This window comes from Orcinus orca, chromosome 11, assembly GCF_937001465.1.
Source record: "Orcinus orca chromosome 11, mOrcOrc1.1, whole genome shotgun sequence".
Lineage (NCBI taxonomy): Eukaryota > Metazoa > Chordata > Mammalia > Artiodactyla > Delphinidae > Orcinus > Orcinus orca.
The window spans coordinates 87,238,648-87,263,129 of record NC_064569.1 but is presented as its reverse complement, the minus strand read 5'-3'; the positions used below and the strand labels follow the sequence as shown (position 1 = coordinate 87,263,129).

The 24,482-nt window shown below is 47.6% G+C and overlaps 1 protein-coding gene across 3 annotated transcripts in view; it reads right to left on the bottom strand.

Annotated features, from left to right (window-relative positions):
• The window catches only part of RFX4 (regulatory factor X4), a 166,013-nt gene extending 149,131 nt beyond the window's left edge, over nt 1-16,882 (bottom strand). For 2 of the 3 annotated variants that reach the window (XM_004269419.3, XM_033427560.2), the window contains exon 1: nt 16,419-16,882. In XM_004269419.3, the coding sequence (XP_004269467.1) occupies nt 16,419-16,461 (43 nt within the window). In that variant the 5' untranslated portion in view covers nt 16,462-16,882. Of the gene's footprint in view, nt 1-13,033; nt 13,064-16,418 lie in introns of those variants that run through there. The other variant, XM_049694413.1, reaches the window with a different exon arrangement.
• Nucleotides 16,883-24,482: the final 7,600 nt, after the last annotated feature.

Genomic DNA, 24,482 nt, shown 5'->3' with positions numbered 1-24,482 from the left:
CCTGGCAGAAGGAATGGCATATGCAAAGTCCCTGAAGCTGGCAGAAGAATGACACACCCAAGAAATTGACAGGCAGCCTGAGCGTGAATGGACACATTCATTCAGGTGTTAATTCAACATGTGTTTACTGAGACTATCCTGCATAACTAGCACTCTGGAACATGCTAAGGGGCATGTGCACGTAAAAGCCCTGCCTCTGTACTCAGGGCTGGGTTAAGGAGTCTGGATTCTATTCAGTAGATGGTTGAGAACCTCTGAAAGTTTTTGGGTAGAGTGTGGCATAAACAAATCAGCTCTGTGGGCAGCTCCATCCGGGGCTACTAAACACAATTTTAGTGGGGAGGGAAAGGGAAGCAGGAGACCATATCATTTATCATTTAAACCTGGACCTTTCTGAGACTGAAAAGCAGTGTTAGTAATAATTTTGCCAGGACCATATGTGTAAACCAGGATTGTCCCAGGCAAACTGGGACTTAATGTCCCCCTAGTAGGAGGCCACTGCAAGAGTCTAAGTCTTCGATGCTTGAACCAGAACAGATGAGTGAGATGAGAAAAGATAAGAACTCTGCCCTCCTTCTAGCTAACTGTATCCACTCCTCTGGCCGATCCATGGGACCAGTGCCCCCATGTCTCTTCTTCATCAGCTGGGGTCTCAATCACTGCATGATGCAAGTGAGTCCACTAATGACATATCCTGGAACGTGGCCTCTCAATGAAGTACCATCATCCTCGTCAACATCATCATGGGAGCAATGACTTGCCCGAGATCACACAGCCAGTAAGCAGCTGAGCCAGGGTTTGAATCTGACTCTGACCTAACCATTAACTTATACTGTAATACCCACAATTACACATGCCTTAAAGTCTCATTGTGAGCACTAAGCTGTGTCTAAAATAACACCAAACACACAATATGTGCTCAGGAATGTTACTGCTCCTTCTTACTTCAGGAAAACTCGATATAGAAAGCTCTAAAGTGGGCAAAGAGATTAATTAAGGTGTCATTGTTTGCAATATACAAGAATTAGCGAGGGAACCCTGAAGGTGCACCAGTGCTGATATTTCACAGATCATGAACTCACCAACAGTCTCCAGAGACTAGAGAAAATTAAAGCTAAGGTGTTCAGTGCCATCTCCTGTCGAATATAAATTCAATGTGAAAGGAAATCTCTGCTCTGAAAATATCTCTGGGAACACCAGAGTTAATGTACATAATTGCATAACCAGGTTGTAAAAATTTCATTCCCCCTCCACTTCTCGGGGTGGGGGGGGCATACCTACCCTTACCCAATGTTGGCAGACTTTTTCTTTGTTTCTATTGCTATTATTACAATATTATTAAAACACAGAAAATCTGAAAAAGATTACTGGAGCCAAGGCTACTCGCTGCGCACATCATCTGGTATTATTTGATTCTTGACATCACTGTCTTTCCTAGGTTTTTGTTTGTTTACTTCTTCTGCATTTCTTCTCACCCCCTGTATTAGAGGATGTGGATTCCCCCTCCGAAAACTCAAGAGTCAGGCACTCCTGGCTGCCGGACCCAAAGAAACTTCAAACTAGCCTGCACTTTTGAGATAAATCAACAAAATATCCTTCTCTTAAGCAAAGCGCTTTTTTCTTTCCTGTGTTAATCTATCGAATAAATTATACTTTTTAATGTTGAAAAGAGAAACATATTGACCCACAATCCCACCCCTCTAATGTGTGAACTACTTGTCCTTTTTCTGCATTGCTCCCCAGCCTCATGCGCACCTGTGCACATATGTGAACTGTAATCTCAGGGAATGTACAATTTCTCTTCCTTTTCCTCTCAACATTCTATCATGGAGATTTCCCCTCTGTTGCTACAGTCCTCACGTTCATCATTGTTTAATACGTGCCCAGTGTTCCACTGAGCTAATGTTCCTATTTTTTACAATGTTTTAATGGACAACTTGGTGCAGGTAATGTTTTCTTTTATTTGGATCATTTCCTGAGAATCACCTAGGAGAAGGAAAAGTAAGCATGTGGGCTTCGTAACTAGCTACAGACGAATGGTCTGAATTACAGCCTTAGTACTTACTAGTGAAATGACTTTAGGCAACTTCTCTAAACCTGAGTGTCCCCTTGTGTAAAATGTGAGTAATAATGATGTGCCTACCTCATCTTAGTGGGGTGTGATTGCAGTGAACAAATGCATGGAAAGTACTTAGAGCACAGTGCCTGGCACAGAGCACGTTCTAAATACATGGAACCACCGTGAGTCCCAGGCACCTGTTTATGACTAAGGCACTTTTTTGGTTTGTTTGAATAACAATGTAGTCGTTAAGGACACAGACCGTGGAGCTCAACTGCCAGGTTCAAGTCTGACTTCCTTTAAGTATGACCTTGGGTGAGCAACTCAACCTCCTTGAGCCTCAATTTTTTTTAATCTGCAAAATGGGAGTGGTAATAATAGCACCTCATGGGGTTTGTATGAGAATTAAGTGAATAAGGCACAGAGAATGTTTACATGGTAAGCACTAAATAAGTCTTAGCTATTGTAAGTTTTATATCATGCCCACCTCCCAGGAATTACTCTTTAGTTCCTTCCTGTTATCATTCTTTCTGTTTGATTCTTGGATCTCTTGGTGTATGGCCTTGGGAGCCGGCAGGACACTAATTCTAATCCTCCCCTTACAAGGGACCAAGTAAATTCTGCAACCCTGGGCAAATTACTTAACCTCATGGACCTCAATTTTCTTCCTATATTAAAAATACTTACCCCATGAGGTTACTGTGAGGATTAGGAAAAATAATATAAGCTCCTTAAGAGCTGACTGTACCTTATTCCCCACACTTAGGACGGTGCCTGGCACAGAAGAGCAGATCAATGAGGAGAGAAGAGGAAGGGCTGAGAGGAGAGAGGGTAAGAAAGAAATGAATGAGGCACCAGCACCATGCCTGGCTCACAGGGGCTCAAGAGTGTCAGTTCATCTGCAGTTAATCTATCAAGTACTTGCTTGCATGGAGTCTTGAGCCAGGCTTCCTAGAAAGCAGGGGAAGAGATGCAGCATTCCTCAGAATATGAAGGAGGAATTGATTTATATCTTAAGTAAATACTCATCAAGCACTGACTTGTGTGAGACACTCTGGAAGATGCTTTGCACTGTGCTAAGCACAGAGAATAATGACACAGGTGGAAATCTTGAGAAACAAAGGAAGAAGCATCAAGTAAACAATGAAAACGAGGATTGGAAGTATGTGCACTTCAGGCCCACGTGGATAAGAGCACTGTGAGGCAAAGTTAAGACAGTCAGAGCTCTGTGTGGAAGGGAAACCACCAACACCTTCATTACAACTGCATGTTTTTAATTGGTATGGCGATGGCCTGGTTTAAGAAAGCAGGACCGGGCTTCCCTGGTGGCGCAGTGGTTGAGGGGACATGGGTTCGTGCCCCGGTCCGGGAAGATCCCACATGCCACGGAGTGGCTGGGCCGGTGAGCCATGGCCACTGAGCCTGCATGTCCGGAGCCTGTGCTCTGCAACGGAAGAGGCCACAGCAGTGAGAGGCCCGCGTACCACAAATAAAAATTAAAAAGAAAAAAAATTAAAAAGAAAGCAGGACTAGCTTTGGTGCCATAACAACCTCAGTTCAGATACTCTCGCTGTACGAACCGATGCACGTACAGTGACTGAATCCCACAGAGTGGCAGTTTCACTAAGTATAAGATGGGAATGATCCTACCCAGATCACAGGTTTATGAGGTTATGTATTGAAAAGACTGAACACAGTGGAAGTGTTGTATAAAATGTTTTCTTCTATGCAGTCCTGGGGGAAGGGGCAGAAAGGGGAATGGGGAGAAGGCAGGTCTTGGTAGCTACTAGGGGTACACAAGGAGAAGCAAGTGCTCGAAGCACCTTCTGTTTATTGAGCTTTTACAACATGCCAAGGCCCTGTGTGGACCCCTTTATATGCATTAGTTCATTTAATCCTCACAAGACCCTCTAAGATAGGTACTCTGCATGATCCCACTTTACTAACAAGCAAACTGAGGCTCAGAGAGGTCACGTGACTTGCTGAATTCATACATCTAGCCCATGGCAAAGCCGGTTCTCACTAAGTCTATGGGATTCTATAGCTAGAGCAGTTAATGATTGTATCAGTGATTGCAAACTCCCTGCTATTAATGATTGGATCAGTGGACTTCCCTGGTGGCGCAGTGGTTAAGAATCCACCTGCCAATGCAGGGGACACGGGTTTGAGCCCTGGTCTGGGAAGATCCCACATGCCGCGGAGCAACTAAGCCCGTGTGCCACAACTATTGAGCCCGCATGCCACAACTACTGAAGCCCGTGCACCTAGAGCCCATGCTCCATAACAAGAGAAGCCACCACAATGAGAAGCCTGCGCACCGCAACAAAGAGTAGCCCCTGCATGCCGCAACTAGAGAAAGCCCATGCGCAACAACAAAGACCCAACATAGCCATAAATAAATGAATGAATAAATAAATATTTTGAAAAATGATTGTAACAGTGATTGCAAACTGTGACATGCTATGCAATGGAAGGGGCTGTTACTTTAACACCCAAGGTTTTTATGCTTAACCTATTGTAAGGAAAATTATGTCTGTAAGTAAATAGGTATGAAGCCTTTGATGATATAAGATGTCAGATTTGCCAGAGTAACTGGCAGGCGGGGGATACCTCCCCAGTGGTGGTGCCAGGTTGAACTCAGAAGCCCTGAGAACAATTAGAGATGAAAGGAACACCTGACATGAAGGTGCCCCCGCAGGAAGGGGCCCCCGTGGGTGTCCTCAGTCAGCAGTCTGCTACCAAAGTCACATCCAGGTGCCCCTGACAGCCAGAAGCCCACCGACACCCGTGACAGTGTGCTCCAGAGAACTGCAGCATGAGCGGCCATCTCCCCCAGGATCAGGGGTACCTTGACCCTGAACTTCGTTACATAGTAGAGCAGGTGAGCTAGGATGGACACCTCTGAGGTCCTCCTTCTAACTCCAGGTCTTAGGAGGCAAGGAGGCAGCCTGGCTTTGAAATCAGAATAATCTGTGCTCAAATCCTCATTTGACACTAGCCATTTGGCCTGGACATGTTACCTAGGCTCTCTGCACCTCGGTTTCCTCTTCTGTAAGATGGGGAAAATAATGCCTTCGGTTGGGTATGAGAATTAAATGAGTTAACGTGCATAAGCATTTAGCACAGTGATTGGAAAAGATTATAAATGTGATTAATCTGCTACCCGATTTCAAAAAGGGAGTCACTTGATTAAAAAAAGCAACTAATAATTTTGAAAATAATTCATTAAGGCAGCCTGCCGTCAATTACCAAAATAATTCGTGTAGTTCCCTCCTTCTCTCCCATCCTCCCTCTGTCCCTTCCTTCCTCCCTTGTCTCCTTCCTTCCTTCTTTCCTTTCTGTCTCTCTTCATTCCCTTTTCCTTCATTCTTTCCTTCTCAAAAACAATCTATGTATCAATATATAGTCTCCAGGTACTATGTACAATCATACGGCTTTGGTGTTTTTTTCCTTTCTTCTTCTTTTTTACGTATGTCTCAATACCAAGAAAAACTCTGAACAGAACGCAGACCCACAGGGAATCCTTTTTTTAGGTTCCTCATCTCTCGGATCTCTCTGGACCCCTCTGGACCTCTCTGCCCTGCACGCTTTCCCTGCTACGCTCGGGGCTCAACCAGCCTGAGTGAGGCTCACGCCTGTTGCCAGTGAGACCAGGTCCAGGCAGGCAGCTCTCCCCGCTCCCAGTGCCTCCTCAGCAGCGCCCTGCAAGGTAGCCCAGGCGGAGAATGCCCTGCAGCCTGGGCACCCGGAGGAAACCCCAACAAAGCAGGCAAATAATTCATTCTTCTAATCACAGCAAAGTTTTCAAACTTTAAAACGGAGCCTTGATTAGAAGAAAAGCTGTGTTTTTTTTTTCTAAAAGCCTGGCATTTCTGAAAAGGTCCCCTACCCAAACCACAGCAACCTCAAAAACTCTGCCCACTGAGTTGAAAATAAAAGTTCATGGAGACCAACGGCCCTCTCACAACAACAGCTCAACGCTTTAGAAATCTTCTTTCCAATGCTTAAAAGTTTTCACATTTTAACTGAGGGCCTGAAGCCCTCTGGGATCTTCCTTCCTTGTAAACTCCCAGGGCTTTCTCAGCCAAAGTTATTTATTTTTTTTATGATGTCTAATAATGCTTTGTGGAGAAACTATTTTGTTTTTGTAAAAGGAGCCATCAAGTAAAAAAAAAACAACTCCTAGAAACAGAAATTTTAGCTTTTTTCATAGCCATATAAGAATGATACAAAATTAGTTGATTTTCTTTTCGGTAGAACAAAGAACTTATAGAGGCACCCAAATTCTCCCCCTGCCCCCACTCTACATTTCTTATCAGCAGTGGAACTGAACACCACAAAGAAAACACGGCGAAATATTTAAAGTGATCAATCAATTCCACCATAAACAGATCTGCGTTTATGCCATGGGCCCAATTCCAGAACTTTATAAAACCCCAACAACTTCAAGAGGAATTTCACCTACCCATGAGCTCTGAGAACCGGTTCACAAACTATAAATACATCACATGTATCAACACCCCCAAATTTAGACTCATCGTTCAGAAAAAGATGATGTGGAGCTCAAATATCAGCCCTGCTTTTTAAAAAAATTATAAATTCTGTAATTGTAACATTCAAAGAAACGCCTCCTTCTTCAAAAGTCTAATATTAGCTTGAAATGACTTCAGAGCCGTCACAAGATTCAAAACAAACATGTTAACATACGTTTCTCCACGAAATGCGTTCGTGCCTCAAAAATTGGTTGCTGGCGGTATAATTAGCAATCACTAATCACCCTTTAGATTATTCAAATGACAGTTCAAAATCTAGTTCAGGAGTAGTTCACTCGTGTTCACTGATACTGCATTTTCTCCAACATGATGGATTCAGGAGATCACTGCTTATGAAGTAGTAATTCTCCCTTCCAGTTAAATAAAAATCTGCTATATTCATCAATCTCACTTAGGCTGCGTCTAAACAATGCTGACCTTTAGCACAATTGGGTAGTCGGAAAACACGCAGGGCACTAAGCCCTGACTAACCTTCACTGGGTTGAAGTCTTTTCAAAGGCTTTCTTATTATCCCCTTGAGTTAAAGCAAAACAATCACAACAATATAAACCCAACACGTCAAGGTTCACCTGTCTACTAATAATTCTTGATGGCTCATAGGCAGATTATGCTTTTACATTTTATTGAGGATTAACCAACCACAAAAGTGGAGACTATATACCGATTTTAAAGAAATTCTGCTCTGAGGATCAGATCTGAGCACAGAAACCACGTAATCTACTGGCACAGGTAATTCAGCCCTGGTTGCCTAAATTCAGATCCTATTCAACTGAAAACAGAAGGGCTGAATATCATTCTTTCTTTTCTGCTTTTTATGATCTTTCTCTCTCTTAAAGAAAGCTGTTAATATTTCAAAAACCCAGAAACCACAATGTAGATAAAATCAAGTTATAAAGACAGAAACGGAACAAATGGACATTTTCTCCTCACGTTAGAAAAAGATGCAAGAAAGGCCAAAGAGCTAAACGCGTTTCCTGCTAAAACAAGTTTCAGAGAAAGACTCACTTGAAACTGGTTTCCCCTTCTTGGAAGTCAAGTGTAAAATGGTTCAGTCTTTAATAAAACAGTGATGCCTACACGTATTGGGCAGTGGGGGGAGGGCAGTGGATGAAGAACGCGGGCCATCACGTTCTAGAACTGGGAGGGTGTCAGGGGTTGTGTAGGGGCCTTCATCAGAGGTGTGCACCATACGTCTCCTCCGAGAGCTCCATGGAACTAACTTTCTTGCAGGATTCAAATCCCAGTCAACAGGTGTTGCCTCTACAAAGACACATTTTCCACTTCCTTTAACAAACTGGAAAACGCAAGGGTGAAACCATGGCAAACAGAAGCACATAAAATGCCTTGTTCATGGGAAAGGTAGAGAAATGAATATGACATGAATCCCTCAGCCTAAAACCTTTTAGAAGAGAATGATTTATCTTGACATGAGAATTGAGACTATGTCTACGTAGTGCAGAAAACATCTAGATATGCTGAAACAATCTAAAATTTTTTCAGCATTCTTATCCCCTTTTCCCAACTAGACACCTAGGATTTGGCACAGGAGGCCACATAATTATTTTCAATCATAGTAAGGTCTGCCATTTACTGAGCAATTTCTAGGAGCCAGGCTTAACTTAAAGTGCACAATCTCACTATATCCTCTTTTTGTTCTTCTTGAAGTATAGTCGACATACAATATTACGTTAGTTTCAAGTGTACAACACAGTGATCCGACAAATACGTTACCACACAATCACCACGACAAGTCCAGTAACCATCTGTCACCACACAAAATTATTACAGCATTATTGACTATATTCCCTATGCTGTTACAGTACATCCCTGTGACTTATCTGTTTTATAACCGGAGCTTGTACTTCTTAATCCCCTACTTATCTCACCCAACAACCTCCTCCTCCCCAGTACATCCTCTTAAGAACCCTAGAAGGTAAAGAGTGGATTTTTCACAAAGAAGGAAGTTGAGGCTTGAGCACTTAGGTCATTTGCCCCGGGTCACACAGCTAGCAAGTGACCAAGCAGGGATTTAAATCTTGGTCTATCCGATAGCAAAGCCCATGTTCTTTTCCTTAAAGCACACCCACATATACCTGAGGCCATAGGGAACACATATCTGTGAATGACTTCTAGCTCTAATATATGGTTTGTTAAATTACCAAAAGGCTACATATATAATCACAGTACTTAATGGCTTCTGCCTCATTAGTTTATTCTGGCTGAGGTATGTTTGTATGTGAGCATGAATGAAGCCTAGACATTCACAGACACAAAGCGAATGGTAACTGAACTTCAAATGAATCCCCGAGAAGACTACAGTGCATTTCACATCTGTAGTAAAGATGTGTCCCTTTATGTCCCTATTTTTGCCAACGATAATTTACAATTTTGTCTTCACAGTATAAAAGACTACCCTAATGCTTTCTTACAGGAAGAAAATAGCATGCTTTTGCTAAAATAATATACGCTTTCATTGGACATCCTTTCCAACACAACCCTCTCCCTCGCTAAAACAAAAAAGAAAAGAAAGACAGTATAGCCTTGTGACTAAGAGTGTGGATCACTGCAGGTTAGGGTACTTACCCCCTTCAAGGATATCCTTTATCTGCCTCCATTTCCCATTGCATAATATGGAATGGATAATAACAGTACCCCTAACATATATTTTAAAATACAACTAATAATGAATTTAAAGTGCTTAGTACATGCCTGGCATGTGAAAGGCACTTGACAAACATTAGCTTTAAAAATGAAAACAAAAACCTAGATTTATTACTTGCATTCTGTCTCAGGAAAGTTTGGCACACGCAATTAAGATCGCTCTTGCTTCCCATGCAGTCAAGGTATGTCTCACAGCCCAACTTCTAGAGCTCAGAAACTTTTCAGTTTTGAGCCTGTTGGTTTCCTCCTTTAAACTGCAAATGATAAGAGTTCCTTCTTCATAGCGTTGTTGTGAGCATTACCTAGATAATGCATTTAAATTAAAATGCTTAGCAAAGTGAAAACATATAGTAAGTATTGAATATATGTTATTTATTATCACTTTCGCATTGCAGACTCACAACAGCCCTATCAGACGGTTCTATCAATTCTGTAAGAAAATTGAAGCTCAGCAATATCTAGCTTCCAGACCAAAGACACACAGCTTCATGTGGCAGAAAGGCACCCTGTGAAAGGTAGCAACCTCCCCATCACCACACTCTATCTTCGTTAATCTAGATAGTGTTTTCTCTTCATAGTACGTATCACTAGCTGAGATTATATTTGTGTTTATCTGTTTCTCTGTCTAGAATTTATGCTCCAGAGGAGCAGAGATGGCATTTTAAAGCTCAGCATTTAGCAGAATGCAGGGCACATAGAAGGCACATAGAATTCTTGAATGAATGGATGGATGAAACAAGCTATAATTTGCCCAAAGTCTATACTCTACTCAACCCTTATGATGCACTGCCTCCTACCACTGCATCGTTTAAAATCCTCTTCAAAACCAGAATCATATGACAACTTCAGAGACGTTTTCTCTGGAGCTCAAAGACACAACATTCCTTGCTCCTCCACTTTCATCCATGCATTTCCCTTCTCACCAAGTGGGATTCAAATCCACCTGGCGGCCAGCGTCATCACCAAGCCCTGCCAGGCTAGCGCTCTACCAGTGTCCAGCTGAAGCAGGCAGGGTGGGGCGAGGGAACGGGCTTTCCCAGTCTGGCCTCCGATCCAGCTCTGCTACGTACAAGTTGTGACCCTATGCAAGTTCCAGACCCTCTTTTATCCTAAAAAGGGACAACCCAGAACTGCTGTCAGGCTTAACTGGCTAATGTGTGGTAAAGTGCCTGTTAATGGGGCTGCCACATGGTGGGTGTTCAACAGGAGAGAGCATCCTTTCCTCCAGGCCCCAAGGGGACACTATTTTTCTGTCTCTTGTAGCGCTCACCACTCTCAATATGTCCATGCCTTCCCTCATCAAAACGTTTTAAAGTCCTTGACAGTAGGGACTGTGGCCTTATTCATCCCCAGGCTCTGCCACCCAACAGGTGCTCAGTGAGCGAGACTGAATAAAACCTCCGATAAATTCACCCAAAGTAATTTTTTTAACTTTTACCTGACACCTCCACATTATCTGTCTTTGAGTTATTCTCTCCCCTAACCTTGATAAAATTGCAAAGACATCTCAAATAGAGTGGGTGTGGGGAGAAGCAACGTCAGAGATTCTCCCCCACCACCACGTTTTCCATCCTGCAGAACAGTGCATCCCTGGAAGGGCAGCTGAAGAGTGTCCCAAGTAACCTGTACAGCAGGCAGGGCAGGCTCTCAGGGGTCTATGCAAGTGGAGACCTGACTGTCTGGCGTCCAACTTGTGATGTCACCATTCCATACCTTTCCAGCCTTCTTTTTTTTGCACAGACACCAAGGCAAACACACACATCAACTTGACTTAGAATCACGATTTTGCAGTGTTGGAAATAGAAGAGAAACCCTGTGCCTGATGCAGGTCACAATAATACCTCTCTCGTGGAGCACTTGTGAGGATCAATGTGTGATGAACTACTTTATAAACGTAGTACCAGGCAGGTATCACAGACACGGGCATGTAAATTAGTCATAAACTTTCAGACAGACCGTGGCAATCTTTACATCCAATCCGTTCATTTACAGATGAGGCAACAGAGTCTGGGGAGAATGGAAGGACTCCTCTGCTGAACATATCACTAGGAGGGGTGGCCAGGTGTGAGAAGAGCCTCACCTCTTCCTAAAAGCTTGAGCAACAGAGGGTAAAGTCTGGTGTACTCTTGATAGCAACATCTCACCACATGGGCCAGTGTGGCTTCTTATCCAGCATTTGCGGGGGTCTGTGATGCTGACTTCACCACCCAGAGGCATTTCAGTGTTGACGCCGGGTACAGCTCCATAAAATCTAACGCCTTAAGGAAAGCACCTCAGATGTAACTGAGAAAGGCAATTACAGGTCCTTAAAAGGGGGTTATTCAAGGTTCTTGACTCTTAAAATCCTAAATGACTTGTAAAAATATTTTAGTATATTATTCGTTTGGGGAGAGAGTCAGTAATTGCGCAGTGGATCATAGTTCAGATAGTGGTAACCTGGGTTCTATAGTAAAGACGGATACGTCTAACTTGTCAGAGAATCCCAATCTGCGAGCTGTCTTACCCTTCATTTTACAGGCAATTAAAATTAGTCTTGTAAAGGCTAGAAGATTTACCTAAAGTATCATTACAAGTGGCTGAGTCAGAATGATAACCCCGAGCTTTCCCCACTGTACAAAGGAGAAAAAAATTGGGAGGATCTTCTCTTCAGTACCCTCCCCACCCCTCCAAGATTTCTGACCAGGCACCTCCTTCTCTTCTCTTTCCCGCCTTATCCTAACCCCTTGCCCTTTCAGATCCAGTTTGGGGGGGGGGGGCGATGAGAAATTCATCTGGGGCGACCCACGGGTCGTGGGGAAGAAAAGCCAGAACCTTTCACGTTGGTGAGCCTGTGGCTCGTGGTGGGGGGGGCGGGCGCACTGCCCAGCTGGCGCCTAACTTCGGGATGGGGAGGGAGGCTGGACGAGAACCCGGAGGAGGAGGGGTGGGAGAGAGGGCGCGCAGGCGGGCTGAGAAAAGGTGTAGCTGCTGGAGAGAAATTAGAGACCTCGGCGCCTCTGGGAAGCAGGATGGTCCAGCTCTCACACAGCGGCGGGGAGGCCCCGTGCAAACTCCTCTCTCCTCCTCGTACTCGGCCTTTTGTTGTCGGCCTCTGCCTCTGGCTCCCGCTCATGCCCTCCGGTCCCCTGCCCCCCCTGAAGTCACCCCAACTGCACTCATAATATTTTGCTTTGCGCTGGGTCTGTTTTCCACCACCAACTTCCAGCAGTCTCCATGGCGACGCGCTGGGGAGGGGGGCGGGCGCAGCTATGGAAATCCCAGGGCCTAGTCGCCGGGCGGGCCCTGCAAAGTTTTCCGGGTCTCCAGGACCTACAGGCCGGGTGGGAAAGCGCGCTGTCCCGGGCCGCCGCACCAAGTCGCGTGCGGGGCTCCCCGAGCCCGGCCTGCACGCCGCGTCCGCGCTGGCTAGTGCTGCAGCCACCCGGACTGGGGACCTGGGGACCACGCGGCTCTTAGTTGACCCTGATGCCAAACCCAGACGTCGGCACTTGGCAGGTGGCGAGGGTGGCGCGAGCATGCCCCCTTTACCGGCCACACACACACACACACACACACACACACACACACACGGCCGGGGAGGGCGAGACAGTCTGATTTGGGCGCGGGGGCAAAGTTCACAGCTCCGACCCCTTGTTCCCCGAGCTCGCAGTCCGAGTCCCGGGGCTGGAGAAGACGGCTGCTTTCCTAGGCCCGGGGCCTCCTCCCACCCGGGCGCTCTATGCCCCGCCGGCCCCACGCCAAAGCCACTGAAGGTCCCCACCTGCGGGCCCTCGGAGCCAGGTCGGGCCTTGTGCTGAGCCGGAGGCCTGTAGACCAGAGTGTCTTCCCGCCGTTGTAGCCCAGGGAGCTCAAATCCGGCTCTAGGGGTGCTTTGGCCGCTCTGGGTTTTGGAGGTCGCGGCGGAAAGCGGGTAGAGGCAGAAGTTTCCAGGTCGGGTTCGTCACTGCCCCTCCGTAAGGCGCCGTCCCGTTTAACAAGAAACAACCCTTACTGTTGCGCAGGCGACCAACCTGGCCCCGGCCCACTTTGCACAAGTTCTCTGTGGCCTAAAACTCTACCTACTTTCCCCCCACCCCGCCCCTCGTTCTCGAATTTCCAGGTACCTTGAGTAACTGAGCAACGCTCGTCGGGGAGGGGCAGCCGGGATTGGAGCCACAGGCCACGAATACGTTAAGCGCCGGCGGCGGCCTGCGTGGGGACGGCGGGCCACACGGGGCTCGGCGCAGACTGCGCGGCGCGGGGCTGAGGCGCGAGCCGGCAGCGACGCAGCTGCAAACCGCGCACCGGGCGGAGGGCGCGTCAACCGCCCCACGCGTGCGCCTGCGGCCTCTGCCGCCTCCCCGAGCCCGGTCGCGCTGCGGGCCTCCTGTGAGAGGAGCTCTGCTTTGTGGCACTCCGCGGCGGGCTAGGCCAGGGCCCAGAGGCGCGCGCCGGCTCCCCGGCCTTCTCCGACGGGGCATTGTCTCAGCCCTCACACTTGTTGAGTATTTTGGGAAAACTTGAGGAATATATTACCGCCTCGGTGCGCGGAACAAAGGGGCGCGTTTCCGCAGGCCACGCTGAAGGGGCCCCCAGGCGGACCACTAGAGCCCCGGCCCCTGCAAAACTGTCCTCCCGGGCCCGAGGCACGTTGCGGTGATTTTCCTTTTAAGAGGAAGGGACGGAGGCCTGGCCCGCCGGCCGCTCCGACCCCGGACGCTCCGGACATCGCCCCAGCACTTGCTGCGAATCGATCGTTCCAGCCCTTTCGGAATGAAATAATAATAACGATAATATTCGTGGTTCTGCCGTAAGATTTGCGCGCAATCTGCCGTAAAAGGAGCAGAATCGAACTGCTCCAAGGAGCGCAGGTCTCAGCAAGACGGGGAGAAAGGACCTTTACATAAAAAGGGAAACTCCAAAGAAAAGCTAATTGGATTAAGTTCTCTGGAAGCGAGGTGAGGGAAGGTCCTGGACCGGACCGCGCCGAGCCGCACTTCCCTTGTCGTCGGTTTTGCAAGCCCGAGTGAAAATGTCACCTGGTGCGCCTCGTGTCATTTCTTCACGCTGCCGTTTCCCAGAACTTTTTGAGTTCAGGATGGCGATCTAGGGATGTCTCAGATTTTCGAAAAGGGGAGGGGAGTGGATGGGAGAAAAGATTTCAGAACCCGTTGCGGGTGTCTGCTGTAAGTAATGACCAGGTGTCTCCACGACCACTAGCTAGAGGACAGAAAACAGAACGTTTCCACAACCCCACAGCTCTCCCCAGAACGCACCGAGAAGCTCCAGTCGTGTGGAAGGGGTGGCTAAAACCCCCAGCTGGGCCATGGCTGGTGCGGGGCATGGAGACCCCAAGTCCCTACGTGAACCCCTTGCAAATACTTGGTCACAAACCATGCAGACATGGGTTTAATTTTGTTCAAGGATATTCACCTCTAAAGTTGGGGTGCCCAGGAGGTGCGTAGTGGCACTAACACTTGGCATAGCAGTATGTAGGGAGGGTCTCTTTTCCCTCTCTGGGCGCCCTCTTTACCGCCAGCGGAGAGGATTCAGCAGGGCTGGCCGCGCACCCGCAGCCGGGCGGGCGGCAGGCGACGCCTCTCCTTACCTTCATTAGTCATTGCACATAGTAAGGAGTTCTTCGGGGCTCAGCCTTTCCCCACTCCCAGGGGACCCACACCCACGCGGGGGAGCGCAGTGGAGAAGGACTTAGCTCTTGAGATCAGAGATAGACAATTACCCTGGAAAATCAAATATACCCCTGGCCAGAGGGGGTGGGCGTCTTGTCCACCAGGGCCCCAGCAGAAGCCAGGAGAGGCTGGAAATCTATCTGCAAGGACGGAAGAAAGACCATCTGGGGCAATGCCCAGATGACCCCTACTCCCACCCCACATCCATTTCCAGCCTGCTTCGGAGTGGAGATGGGGAAACAATCTTGTGGTGTTTATTTGCTCAGGGAGGAGTCGCGCGTGTGTTAGGGGATGGCAGAGACTGGAAGGCACTTGTTGCTCCGCGCTGCAAAGTCCAGCAGCGGATGCTCGTAGGCATCCCCTCAAGCATCGCGTCAAGCTGCTGCCTCGGCCCAGGCTGCTCTCACTGCCCTGTTTCTGCCTCTCCCCACGAAACTCCAAGGCTGCAACCAAGCCGGGACAGGACTGCACTGGTTGGAAGACTGCGGCTGGGGGAGGAGGTGAACTTCCAGAGAATTTCTTTCACCTGGAAGGGGCACAGGGAGCATAACTCTGATCTAGAAGTTTGGCGGCTCTTCAAAGGCGCTAGAACTGGGAGGTGGCGAAGACTCTACTGGAGAAAGAACCGAGACGCTGGGCTTTTTCGTTGTAAGAGATTCCTTGGCTTGCTTTCTCTGTTGTTACGGACGGCCGCAACCCCAAAACCTGATGCCCACAGCCAACAGACCCCAAAGTGCCGAGCAGTTTGCAGACCCAGACGCCAGGCCTCGCCAGCCGCTCAGCGTCTTGTCCTCCCTTCAGCAGAATTACAATCCCCAAGCGGAGCGCATCGTCGGGTGCCCCTTCCGGGCAAGGAGGCTACACCCCGCCTCGGACGGCCCGGGGCTCCCTCCTCCAGACCGGGCGCGGATTCCCCAGGACCACCGGGTTCGCCGCCGCCACTCCCTCCAGCTGCGCATCTCTACCAGTCGGAGCCTCTGTCCCCACCTCCCAGGCGCTGTGCGGAGCCGTCGCCCTCCCCCGCCTCTGGGGCGTTCCGCTCGGCTTCCTGGCCCTAGCCACCAGCTCCAGAGCGCACCGCTATTCCGGGGCCCCCAAACCGGGGGAGGAGCCGGGCCCGGGAGGGGGCGGTCGGCTCGCAAAGTTTCTGCAAGTGGCACCTCGAGCTCGCCGCGAGCCAGCGAATCTTTACATAACTTTGTGTCCGCGGCTAGCAAGAGCGCGCTCCTCAGCCCGCGCGCACACACACACATTTACACATACAGTCACACACTTACACACGCGCACACTTCCACGCATCCGCTTACAGACATCGCACATCGCATGGGATTGAAAACTTCTGCAGGCTCCGTTATTTCCTGGGGTTCCGCTGTCAAGTTGACCCTTCTGAACTTTTTGCGACTCTTGCTGAAGTTCCCCTTCTACCTCTTCTTTCCCTCCCAATGTCTCCCCCCAACCCCCACCAGTAGGACTAACCTGTGGAATCCATGTCGGGTTCCTCCAGTAACCCACAATGCATGCTCTTCCCATGGACAGCACAGGCGCCCCCCAAAAGTCCTGATGTTTGGGGGTCCCCTGTGCTAGAGCTGCCCAGGGAGGAAGGGAGGAAGGAGGGGAGAAGGAGAAAGAGACGCAGAGAGTGCAAGGACGGAAGGATAAAGAAGAAAAGGAAAAGGCAGAAAGAGAAAGGCGAACAGAGAAAGAAGAAAAGAGGAGAGAGAGAGAGAAGGGAGAGAGCTCGGAGAAGGGGGAGAGAGAAAGAGCGAGCGAGCAAGGGGACACTCAGTAATCCAGCCGGGCAAAGCCAAACCCGTCAAAATGTTTGCGGATGTTTCATGGGAAAAAGCATCATTTTATAGGAGCCCCGATGGGAGCAATGTCATTGATAGGCCAGCCGGCCTGATGAATGGCCGCTCGTCAGATGGGGCCGTGGCGAGGCGCACTGTGAAGCCCATTGTGGGCCTGTTTTGAATAAGAAAAGCCGCCTCCGAAAAGGGGGGCTCAGAGCGACGCAATCCCAGCCCTCCGACTTCCCCCTTCTATTATAGCATTAGCAACGTTTTTCTTATTTAAAGTTCCAGAGGCCTTCTCCAGCCTTCGCCCGGCACTCATTATAGGCGAAATCAAAATTGGCTTAGATGTGGCCCCCTCCCCCCAGCCCCCCTCCCCCGATCCGGCCAGGCGCGGCGCAGGCTTGGGGGGTGGGCAGGGGGCTCCGAGGAGCCTGGTGAGTCGCCTACGCGGCCACGAGTGGGCCCCACTCCTTTCCCGCTTCTCTTGGGCCCCCCAAGTTTGGTCCCGGGTTAGATTTTGAGTGGGAGCCCTGGGGATGAGGTAAGCCTTGACTCCCTTCCACGCGGATCCGCGGACACGCGTGGGGGAGTGGAGAGCGCTGAAAGGGGAGGGGAAGGGGAACTGCAGCCCTAAGACCCCACCCCCACCCCGGGCGGCGAGAAGGCCGCTTGGCAGGGAGGGTGTGAGGCGCTGACTCATCTCCAGAACTTTCTCTATCTTCTGGGTGTATCTGCCTCTCTCTCTCCGCCTGCCTCCCTGTCTCTGTCTCCCTCTGTCCTTCCCTCGTCCTCTGTGTCCCTCTATGTCTCCGGTTTGGGCTGCGTGCGTTTCGGTCCAGCCCCTGCCCCCTCACCTCTTTGTCTCTCCCTAGGACTCTGCCCCTCTCTGTCTCTATCCCCCTTGGTCTCTCTGACACTCCCCGCAGCCCCCGCCTCTTCCCGTAACTCTGTCTGTCAGTCTGTCTGTGTCTCGGTCCCTTCCTCCCTCCTCCAGCCCCCGCCCCCAGCCAGCCACGAAGTTTGCGAGAAGCCCGGGCCTGCGAGTGGGAACGCGGTTTTCCCAGGGACCCCCTCCTCGGCTGAGTGTAGAGTGCAGAAAAAGGGGGGCGAGGAGCTGGGGGGCTGGAAGTGGAAGTGGGGGGGCCGGCTGCGTCTCCGCGGGCCCCGATAAAGTGGCCGTTCGCGGGCCGGCCGCGCTGTGATTAGAATATGAATGGGGCTCGGCGGGCGGAAGAGAAAGGCGGATTACCCGGGTGCTTTGACCATGGACAGAGGCAGCGCCGGCCCGGCCGCGGAAGGGGCGGGACGCGCGGGAGGGGTCCCTAACTCAGGGCGAGGGAGTCTCTAACCCGGACCCCAAGCAGGGCGCGACTTCCGCGGTCCCTCCGAAAGCCCCCCAGTCTGCCCTCCTAAGTGGGACAATGTTGGGATGGGGGGCGAGGGGCCAGCACGTGCCGAGTTAAGGTCACGGTGCGGAAGAAAAGAGGCGGCGCGGAACGCGGGCTGGAGAGTCCGGGCTTAGCGTATTTCAGAGAGCTGGGTTCGAATCCCATTCGGTAAATGCCTTACTCTTTATGGGCCTCAGTTTCCTCGTCTGTAAAATGGGGCAAAGTGTCCCCTCTCAAAGTGTGGGGTAAAATTAAACGAGGTAGTGGATGTAAAAGGGGCTGAGTATTCGCTGTTCTCTCTACTTGGAACTCTCCTTACCATCTACCTCTCCCCAACATGTGCCCGCGTGACCGGCTCTTTCCCATCACCCTGATCTCAGCTAGCGTCGCCTCCTCGGAGTGCGCCTGACCACGCTGTGTGAGGCGCCCCTCTTGCCCCGGCCGGTGCCTGGTTCATAACCCGTTTGTTCCTGCAGCAACACCGTGCACAGCCGTTTGCTCAGAGCCCAGAGAAGCGCCAGGCACATTCTTTCCAGCCGCGATGGTTGGTGAAGGGAAGGGGGGTATGAAACCAACCAAAGGCGACGGTGGTGATCACCGCACGTGGTCGTAGTGTGCGTGGTGGCAAAGACCGCGGGATTCCAAGTCAGAAGATCAGAGAAGCCGGGTTCTCCTTTCGCAGCCTCCGTTTTTCCCTGGACGAAATGGGGCGGATGATAAAAACCTCCATCAGCCAGCTGCACGGGCCCATTGGGAGGTAGAAGACTTGGCGGGGAGCTTGACGAGGTGCCTTCCGGTGGTTGCGGGGAAGCTCGTGCTTCAGGCCCTGGGAAAATCCTTGAGGGATGCCAGGGGCCGGGTTGTCTCCAGAGGGCGGACGAGACTGTTATGGCTGTTGCTATTATTCTTATTTTAATTATTATGCACGCAAAATTGGGGCGGGGTGGGCCAGACTCGCCAGGGAGGAGAGAGGAGAAAGAACTCATAGGTGGGCCGCGCAGATGCGTGCCGTGCACAGTTCAGGGCGCAGGCTAGGCTAGGTCCCTGCCCTGTGCTGTCTAACCTGGGAGGGCACTGTTTCTTAGACATGACAGTGCTGCAGCACCCAGGAGCTTAAAGAAATGAATATAAGCACTTATTCATTCATTCTTTAGTATAAATTTTTGTTGCATACCTACTATGTGCTTAGCGCTATTCTAGGAGCTGAGGATACAGCAGTGAACAAAATAGACTAAAAAAAATCATGCTCTCCTGTAGTTTATGTTGGAGTGAGGTGAGACAGATAATATGTAAAATATATAATTAGGTTATTTTGGATGTCTGATGATGAGTGCTATGTAGGGGGTGGGACAGAAGGGAGGGCCTCTCTGAGAAGGTAACATCTGAGCTTTAAAATAGTGCTATCTGCTGTTGGTGGGAATGTAAATTGGTGCAGCCACTATGGAGAACAGTATGGAGGTGCCTTAGAAAACTAAAAATAGAGTTACCATATGATCCGGCAATCCCACTCCTAGGCATATATCCAGAAAAGACGAAAACTCTAATTCGAAAAGATACATGCATCCCAATGTTTAGAGCAGCACTATTTACAATAGCCAAGACATGGAAGCAACCTAAATGTCCATCGACTGGTGAATGGATAAAGAAAATGTGGTACGTATATATAGTGGAATATTACCCAGCCATAAAAAAACATGAAATAATACCATTTGCAGCAACATGGATGGACCTAGAGATTATCACACTAAATAAAGTCAGACAAATATCATATGATATCATTTATATGTGGAATCTAAAAAAAATGATACAAATGAACTTACTTACCAATCAAAAACAGAAACAGACTCACAGACATAGAAAACAAACTTATGGTTACCAAAGGGCAAAGGGGGTGAGGGATAAATTAGGAGTTTGGGATTAACAGATACACACTACTATATATAAAATAGATAAACAAAAAGGACCTACTGTATAGCACAGGGAACTATAATATTTTGTAATAACATATAATGGAAAAGAATCTGAAAAAGAATATGTTTATATACATAAACTGAATCACTTTGCTGTACACCTGAAACTAACACAGCATTGTAAATCAACTACACTTCAATAAAGAAAAATAAAATAAAACAGTGTTATCTGGGGGTCAGTGACAAGGGTGCATTCATTTGTGAAAATCCACTGAGCTCTGTATGCTTATGATTTTATGTATTTTCCTGAATGTATTTCAAACGTCAATAAAATGTTTGTTTAGATTCAGTATGAACAACATCATATAGTAATAATAGCTACCATTTACTCTTTATGTATTGACTGTGATAGGTGTTTTCCACGCATTATCTCATTTGATCCTCATGATACAGCTAACATGTATTATTGTTGTCCCCACTTTGAGAGAGGAGGACAACTAGGGTGCAGTGTAGCACTCTTGCACTTCACAGGCACTGTGGACACAACAGTGAGTGACCCAGCTCCTATCCTCCAAAATAAATACACAGGGGGCGGTGGAGAAAGTGTGAGTACTGTGGGAACCAAGAGCAGGGACGTGAAGCTGAGCCCAAGAGGCCCAGGAACTGGATTCAGCAGGCAGGGGGGCTGAGGGGTGTTACAGACATAGGAGCCTCTGTGGTATGTTTGGGGTCCGGAGCCTGGCATGGCTGCACATAGAACGGGAGGGAGGAGTAACAAGCAACTTCTTTGGGAGGTAGGTGAGGATCAGGTCATGCTAATCCCATCCTGGAAGGGATTTGAATACAGGACTACATTTGTATTTTGGAGATACCAGTGTGGCCACAGTGTGACACCAGGATGGGGGTTGGTTGCTAGAGGTGGTGGTCACTGAAGTCGGGGGGAGGAATCCTGATGGATTCCCTGAAATAGGGACATGTCAGTGGGGGCAGGAAGAAGTGACTGGGTTCAGGAGATACTGAGGAGATCACATCTATCAGCTTTGGTGTTAGCTGGATGTGCCCAGTGAGGGGCAGGGTGGAGTGATGTACAGGTTTCTGACTTGGGCTATTGACACCATTCACAGAGACTGTCTGATGGGGGGAGGAGGGAAGATCTGGCAGCAAGGCAGAGGCGACTTGAAGTGCTTATAAAACTTCCCAATAGCCCAGTGGCAATGACTGGAAGGCAGCCCCATGAAAGCATGGAGTTGGCACTGATGTGTAGACCTTGGTGGCTTCTGAAGTCCTTGGAATGGATGAAGGAGCAGCATAGAAGAGGAGGGTGCAGGATGAATCCCTCCCAGGTCATCCGGAATGCTCTGCCCCACCCCTGCTGTTGTCTCCATAGTGCCTTGTACTTCCCAATCCTAACACTCACCTTACTGTAATTATTTACTTGTCTGATGTTCTATTTTCTCTACAGAACTTACCACCATCTAAAACTGTTTTGTTTCCTTATTCATTGCATGCCTCTCCACTCCACAACACAAGCCTTAGGAGGGCTGGAACTTTGTCCCTCTTGCTCACTGCTGTCAACCTGTCTCTGGACAGTATTTATTGACTGCTATGAATGGCCCATCCACTGGTCTGACTGGTAGCAAGTGACACAGACCCACAAGAGCACAAGATGATGGATTTCCTCATGCAGTGAAGTCACCGGACACGAGTTTCACACTTTGCACAGCACTGAAACACTCTGGTTCTAAGTGAAAGTCAGAGCCCTGTGCCACTAACTCTAAAAGTGAAATCTGGAAGACAATATGTCCTCTATCAAAATCTCCAATTGTGGGTTTATACTGTAGAGTTGCATTATGTGTGGGTCTAGGCCTGGATCACCTTCAGCAGAGAAACCTCTGCTGAGGAAGACACAATCAGTGTTGTTCTAGGCAGAGGTTCAGAGGTGAACAGGATAGACAAGCTTCCTCCCCTCCCTTCCTTCCACCTCCTGGAGTCTCCATGCTGTTGGGAGGGCTGATGATAAACAAACAAATGTTAAACAATATTCCTGCCTTCATGGATCTTCTATTATAGTAAAGACATGAGTCCAACCTTATGTTTGTTAATGACTCATTTGTTAATTACATAGTTATTTACTTCAACAAACTCTGCTGGAGCACCTTCAATGCACCTCTGCAAGGTGTGGGGATAAATCGTCCAATAAGACTGTGTTTACCTTACATTGTCTTGTTTCAGTGAAGGTGACTCAGGAAGAACTATAAAACATCTGGATAAGTAATGTACAAGTAGGGTGCCTGGAGCTGCTGTGGCAGGAAGGGATCCCCCCCTCCCCGCTCACTCTGGAACCACCCGAAGGCTGAATTGATTTCTGCCTACAGTTGTCACTGATATCCAGAAAATGCTCAGTTAAAACCAAAGAAGGCAGAAAAAGAAGTTTCTGGCAATGAATAGAAAATGGTCGCAAACATGTAATTATAAAGACAAAATGCATGGCTCAGTTGGAAAGCTACAAAATGCTTTGACATGGTTGGAGGGCAGTATGTGCCCAGGAAAGTAGGCTAGAAAGGTAGATAGAAATGTGAACCACAAAGGTAGGCAAAAAAAGGGTCCTGTGTGCCAATCTAAGGAGCTTAGACTTGAACCTGTGGAGGATGATGCAGCATGGACAATTATCATCAAGTAAGGGACATAATCAGATCTGCATTAGAGAAAGATCATCAGACACTGGCATAAAGGCAGAGAATGTTTTTAAAGAGAGGGAAACTAGAGACAGGAGACCACCATTTAAAAAGCTTCCCAAATGCTCTAAATACTATTTCCCATTGAAGGAGTCAGAGTTTTGGAGAAATGGCTGATTCCACGCCTGGGGCAAGAAATGTAAAAGATGTGCCTGGATCACTTGGTCATGCCAACAAGAAAGGAAGCTGTGAAAAACTTCAAGACCCTTGAAGGGAGCTTCAAGATGTGACAATTTTAGAATTGGAAATAATAACTTAACGGGTTGAAGCACATCAAATGTGTTAATGCTATGAGGTCATAATACTACTACAATAAAATACCCAAAGAGGTTCACCTTTGGAGGAATCTAGGTAACAGAATTATTAGCTTAAAAACTAGTAAGTGAAGGGGGAAAGTCAAACATTTATCCTGCCTTTCCTATATGAACTCTATCTCACAGCAACAAAAATAGTTGATGGAAGTTTTTTAAATTGAGAATTCCATCTAATATATGCAGAAGGAATGACAATTAAACATTACAGTTTTTCAATCCCTAAGGAAAAATAACGGCTCAATTGTTACTTTCTCTAGGAAGCTTTTCCTGACCGTATTATGCAAAGTTAAGTGTTTCCTCCTGGCTATTACCCTAGCATTTGTTCATAGCCCTATTATATTACTTATCATGTTGCCATAATTAATAGCTTTTATGTCTGTCTCTTGCACTTGGCCCTAAGTCCCTGAAGGATAGGACCCAGCTCTTTACAGTTGTGTGCATGTGTGTGTTATAGTTTCAGAATATCAATATTATTATTAACAATGTGATTACTGAAAGTCATTTAAGATCTCTTTCTTTTGGTGCATTTTGTCATTAGGGTATATTTTCCAAGGACCGTACAAATAATTGTTTTAAAGTCCCATGGGGAAAATATCTGTGTAGATAAGTTATCAACTTTATTCATTTGTTATAGCTTCTTGGACAATTTATCTTTTTATTATTATGTCGTGCCCCTCTGATAATTTCCCTAATTCTGAATTCCACTTTGTCTGAAATTAGTAGAGTTATTCCAGCTTTCTTTTGATTAGTGTTAGCACAGGACATATATCTTTCTCTATCCCTCTACTTTTAACCTATCAGAACGTTTATATTTAAATTGTGTTTTTGTAGACAACACATAGTTGAGTCTTTTGTTTTTAATCTACCGTTACAATCTCTGTTTTTTAATTGGTATATTTAAATATTCATATTTAAAGTGATTATTGATATATTTGGGTTAATGTCAACCAAACATTAATATGTTTGTAACCATTTTCTCTTCATTGCCAGAAACTTCTTTTTCTGCCTTCCTTGGGTTTAAGTTTTAATTGAGCACTTCATCTCCTCTCCTAGTAAATTATACTTAAAATTTTTTTTTAGTAATTTCCCTAGAGTTTTCAATATACATTTCTAACTAATCTAAATCCACCTTCAAATGACACTATTCTGCTTCACATGTAGTGCAGGTACCTTACAACAGAGTAGTCTCAATTCTTCCTGCCTGTCCCTTATGACATTGCTGTCATTTATTTTGCTTATCCATATGCTATAATCACCCATTACGTTGTTACTATTATTCCTTTAAATAACAATAAGCTTTTATTTTTTTATTGATCTTATTGGATCAATTAAGAATAAGAAAAATAAAAGATTTTATTTTACCTTTATTTCTTCCTCCTCCAATGCTCTTACATTCCTTA